This window comes from Cyprinodon variegatus, unplaced genomic scaffold (assembly GCF_000732505.1).
Source record: "Cyprinodon variegatus isolate N-32 unplaced genomic scaffold, C_variegatus-1.0 Scaffold61, whole genome shotgun sequence".
Taxonomy (NCBI): Eukaryota; Metazoa; Chordata; class Actinopteri; order Cyprinodontiformes; family Cyprinodontidae; genus Cyprinodon; species Cyprinodon variegatus.
This window is the reverse complement of record NW_015150514.1, coordinates 1,052,155-1,057,205: the sequence shown is the minus strand read 5'-3', so window position 1 is coordinate 1,057,205 and position 5,051 is coordinate 1,052,155. Positions and strand designations below refer to the sequence as shown.

General features: G+C 40.5%; 1 protein-coding gene across 1 annotated transcript in view; it reads right to left on the bottom strand.

Annotated features, from left to right (window-relative positions):
- The window catches only part of inpp4b (inositol polyphosphate-4-phosphatase type II B), a 244,589-nt gene extending 240,676 nt beyond the window's left edge, over window positions 1–3,913 (bottom strand). The window contains exon 1 of the mRNA XM_015371659.1: window positions 3,408–3,913. Coding sequence (XP_015227145.1) covers window positions 3,408–3,495 — 88 coding nt within the window. The 5' untranslated portion in view covers window positions 3,496–3,913. The remainder of the gene's footprint in view (window positions 1–3,407) is intronic.
- Window positions 3,914–5,051: the final 1,138 nt, after the last annotated feature.

Below are 5,051 nucleotides of genomic sequence, written 5' to 3'. Positions count from 1 at the left end.
ATAAAAAATTTTTTATCCGATTCATCGATTAATCGAAAAAATAATCAGCCGATTCATCGATTTTTAAAATAATCGTTAGCTGCAGCCCTATACCAACCCCAATGTACTGGTATGTCTTGTAATGGTAGTGGGAGAAGGCCCCAGCTGGGATCCTATCTTAGGACAGCGGACAGTTCTGCCAGTTCACCCTTGAATATAAAACTAATGAACGTGTCCTTGGGATTTCTAATTGAAGGTTGAATGCTGTTCTGTGAATGCAGGGGTCAGACCTTAGGTTTTGCATCCAGCCGTAGCTTCTTTGTAGAGGATTTCTGTGCTTATGGGAGACAGGGGAACATTTCTTCTCCTTTCTCTCTTGATTGGCAGCTCTGTTTAAATGATTAAAACTTAAAATTAAAATGTCCTTCTAGGGTCTGTAGCTTAGCATGCAATGGCTATCCTTTTGTAAAGCAGAGAATCAGGCTGACTGACATAATTGATAAGGACAACTTGCCCAGTCATTTCTCTTAGTGGTGAGAAGTAAGGCTTGTTCAGCTCTGCTGGTATTTAAGGACAATGGACCAAGATAGCAATAGACAGACTGCAGCAAAAGTGCTCAGCAGAGACACAAGAAGCACTCCCCTTAGATCCTTGTGGAATTCTCTGCTGCACATCTTATGTTTTCCCAAAGATCAACTCAAAGAAGCATACAAATTTAAAGAAAGAGAAAAAACAGGCTTGCCTTTCAAGAATCCTAAATAAAAATCTAAAAAGTGTGAAGAAGTTTTGTATCCAGTAAACTCTAATGAAACCAATTACCAGCAGAAGTCATTCTCCTTATAAATACAGTTCCATTGTGTGCAATTTAACCTGATATTAATCCACCTGTTCTGTAAGCACCACTAAGGCCTGCTATAGGAAAGCCATCAAAGAAGCTGCAGATATCAGCTGCTCAGGTAGGAAGTCTGGTCTCCGGTTCAACTATTAGTTGAGAAAATGTAGCCTCCTTTGTGAGAAGAGGTGAAATCCATAAGGTGTTAAGCAAAGAGATTAAATTATGTACTTTAGTAAGATGAAATCAAAAGAATAACTTTCAATCCAATAGAAAATGTGATTGTATTTAGAAAATATCACACCATATTTCCTCAACAACACCACTGGTGCAATGAAGTAGGGTGGTGGCAGCTTCATGCAGTGGGGAATCATTTTTTCCCCCTATTTGTTACTGGGAAGATGGGTGCAAAGCTACAAGGTCATAATGTTAAAATGGTCCAGTCAAAACTTAGACATAGTATCTATTAAGAATTTTAAGACCTTAAAACCAATGTTTAGAGAGTTTAGAGTCATTATCCTGTCCTCAGCTGGGTAAGAAAGAAGAAAATACAAACAAAGAATAGCTGTGTCCAGAACCGCAAACTTTAAAACTAGTACCGTATATGTAGGAGGTTCATTTTCTGCAAAAAAAAAAATGCTTCTACACTGGAAAAACGATCTAGAAATGAGTACAAATATCTTAGATTAAGTGTATTTACCCTTGATTTGAGTAGGTAAATGAGATAGTTTGCCAATGGAATCAGTATTTTTACTCTTAGAATAAGATAGATAATATTCACTTGAAATAAGACAATGCAATTTTGTTTTCTTATTTTAAATCGTCTTGTTCCATTGGCAAGATGTCTCTTTTATCTCCTCAATTCAAGAACAAATGCACTTATTTTAAGAAAAAATGACTTATCAAGATTTTGATTTTTTTACAGTGTACAATGTAGTGACTCAGTGGGGGTCAACACAAACTTATGGAGAGCTCTTTATAAGAGATGATACTGTGACAGTGTGATCCAGACTTTTCGGGAAACTGCATTGTGTGTATATATAGTACGTTGTGCACACTTGAAAATAAAAAACATGATCAGAATTAAATAATTTTTCTTCCTAGGTCCATTAAATCAGGAGGTTTGAAGGCATAAGACTTGATGGGTACAGACTAAGGAATTGAAGTGACAACCTCTAGTAACACCTCACCCTAACCTCCTACAAAATGTTGGCCCATTCATACCAGCATTCTAAACGGACACAAACATTTATCACCAACCTCCTGACTATTCATTGGAAAGCTTAGACTTTATTTGATTTGTACATAATCAGGGTAGTGGTTAGAGCAGTTCGCTTGTGCTCTGAGGAGGTTACAAGTAGCCGGTTCGATCCCCACAGCCTGCACTCTGGGTTCCTGAGCAAAACCCTTAACCCCACACTGCTCCCCGGGTGCCACACAATGGCAGCCCACTGCTCCCCAAGGGGATGGGTTGAATGCAGAGGTAAATTTCTCCAGTGTGAGCTCAATAAAGTTCAATTATTATTATCAATCTGTCACATGTTCTTTATAGATATCTTCCTTAAATGAAAAAAAAAAAAGATTCACTATAGATTACTTTGGTTTACCTAAATTCAACCAGGAGATCTGCGGTAGTAAGGTGACAAGCTCATGCATATGAAGGATAATGCAAGCCACTTTAAAGGCAAGGCAAGGCAAAGTTATTTGTATAGCACAATTCAGTACAAAGACAATGCAAAGTGCTTTACATGATTAAAATATAGGAAAATAAAACAGAATCAAAGCAAGTAGGGAAAAAAATTTAATGAAAAATGCAGAAACAAAAAAAGAGATTAAAAACAGTTGGACTAAAGAAAATAAAAAAGTTGAACTAATGATGTTTCAGTTGAACTGTTTAACTAGAACAGTCGAAGGCAATCCTAAACAAATGTGTTTTTATTCTTGATTTAAAGAGACAGTAGAGGCAGTAGGTGTACAGGTGGACAAATGCCAGAATCCCAAATATATAAAGACAGCAATGAATATATTGCTATTAGTCCCTTTGCAACAGCACAAATATATTCCACATCGAATGAAGCTAAAAACAAAAAACTTTTCAGCACAATGAAATTCAGATATTTCCTTAAAGACAAATACTGTAAGAAAAATAAAGGAACAATCTTCTTCTATTCTGCCAATGCAAGACTTCTTCTGCTAAACACCTGGTAAACCATCTTCACCCATTTAATCAGCTCTGTTATAACCAGAGGTAAAGCGCAACATCAACATGACTCTGCAAAAGAAGCAACATGAAGCTGAGCTCCAAAATCTAACAGGGAGTGAAAGTTTTTATCAGCAATGATCTACAAACCTGATGTATGACTTTGGTCAAACAGTTTGGCTGCTGCAATAAACTAATTATATTATAGATTAATACAAACGTCAATTGTTTTACTGCCAAAGACAGATTTGCTCAGGTTGTATTAGTGTGTTTGGAGCTTACACACACACACACACACGCACACACACGCCTGGTGAAGCGATCCTAGAACCAGTACAATTATAAGAAAGAAGCAGAAAGGAAAGAAGCCATAGACACACAGGGCAGGCAGCTCACCAGCAGAACTCAGTCCTTCGGGGTCTGCACTCAGCTCTTTCATGTCAACCACGCAGCATCCCAGGTGCTGGGTACCACCGTCCTCCATCTGTCCAACCGGCTCCTCACTTCTCCCCCCTGCTCCACCTCCACTCCCACGGAAAACCACTGTCCAGTCCAGCTCTGCGGCTCTCACCTTCCCTGCCAGACAGAGAAGCTTTCACAAAAATAGCAATCCTGTCGCCTTGCTTTGCGCTTCTTCACAGCATGCTCTCTGTCGGCTCTGAGGAAGCCTTGTGGAAACAAGTCAGGAAGAGAGAGCCCGGCGAGGGACCTGGAGCAGCATCAATGGGGGAGAAAGAGAGGGAGGAGGGAGTGCGGCTCAGAATAAAATAGAAAGCAGGAGAGAATTGATGTTTTGTGGGATGCACAGTCCTATCCATCAATCTGGGGCTGACAGTGGGGGGGCACCCAGGGCTGCTGCTCAGAGCTACACAGCCAGAGAGGCAAAAACTCTGCAACGCTTCTTCACTCCTTCCCTCTCTTACTGCGCAGCCACTGCTGCATCCAGACACAGCAGCGGGGTTCCTCTGATTTGTGACATCCATCTCCCCTCCCTTTCGGGCAGCCCCCCCTTCGCCCTACCATCACTCCTCCCTTTCCCCTCTCCATCAGGAAAACAAATAACAAAAATTGGGCTGCTTAGATTCCCGCAGTGAAACCAGAACAATGTAGGAAGTGATCTCAGAAGTTACAGGTGGAAAAAATTGACAAAAACAAATCAACTCAACTGCAGCAGCTCATCAACGGAGAGCAGATAAAATCAGCAGCACTTTTCCTTAATATCCTACATAACCAATCAGTAGATAGCTTTGGATGACTTTGGAATGCTAGAAACAGGTCCATGGTTTTTAAAAACAAGCTAAATGAAAAGTCGTGTTTTTGTCATGGCAGTCGGTCTTCAGGGTGATTCTCTTCCAGCTTTGAGCTTCTAGACGTCTATCCATTGCTCTCTGAGTCACAGTTTATAGTCATTAAGGTCAGTGGGACAGTGTTTGGATGCAAACAGGTTCTGATGAAGACTTTGACTTGTTTGAAACAAACCAGTGAGCGTGTCCTGTGGGCCCTAGCCTGACGCTTCTAACAGCTTTTCTTCCAGTGTTTCAGGTCCAGCTCGGCTTCCTGTCTCTGCTGAAAAAAACCCGCTCCCACATCATGCAGCTGCCATCATCATGCCTGATTTTTAGGTTGATCTGCAGTATTGGTTTATAGTCAAAATGCCTGGAGGTTTGGTGTCCTGCTCCTTAAGGTGTTTCTCTGCTTTAACACACCAGGGTCTCCATCTGCTGATCCCGATATTGTTGACCACTGATCACAGGATTAAATCCAGAAATCCTTCTAAAATGTTATCTCATGTACAATAACATTGCATTATTGAGTCTAAAAATTAAGATATGATAAACAACCCATGTTTTAGTGAAGGATGCAACAGAGACAATGACAAAATAATGTAGGTAGTGGGTAACTTTTAAAAAGTTGTTTTAATTTAGCCTAAGAAGGACTGGTGCTTCATTCTACCTGCAGCTCAGACATGGGCCACCCTTCTCTCCCCATTTTGTCTGGTTGAAGGCTCCTCTGATTCTCAGCTGTCCTTCCTCCTCATAC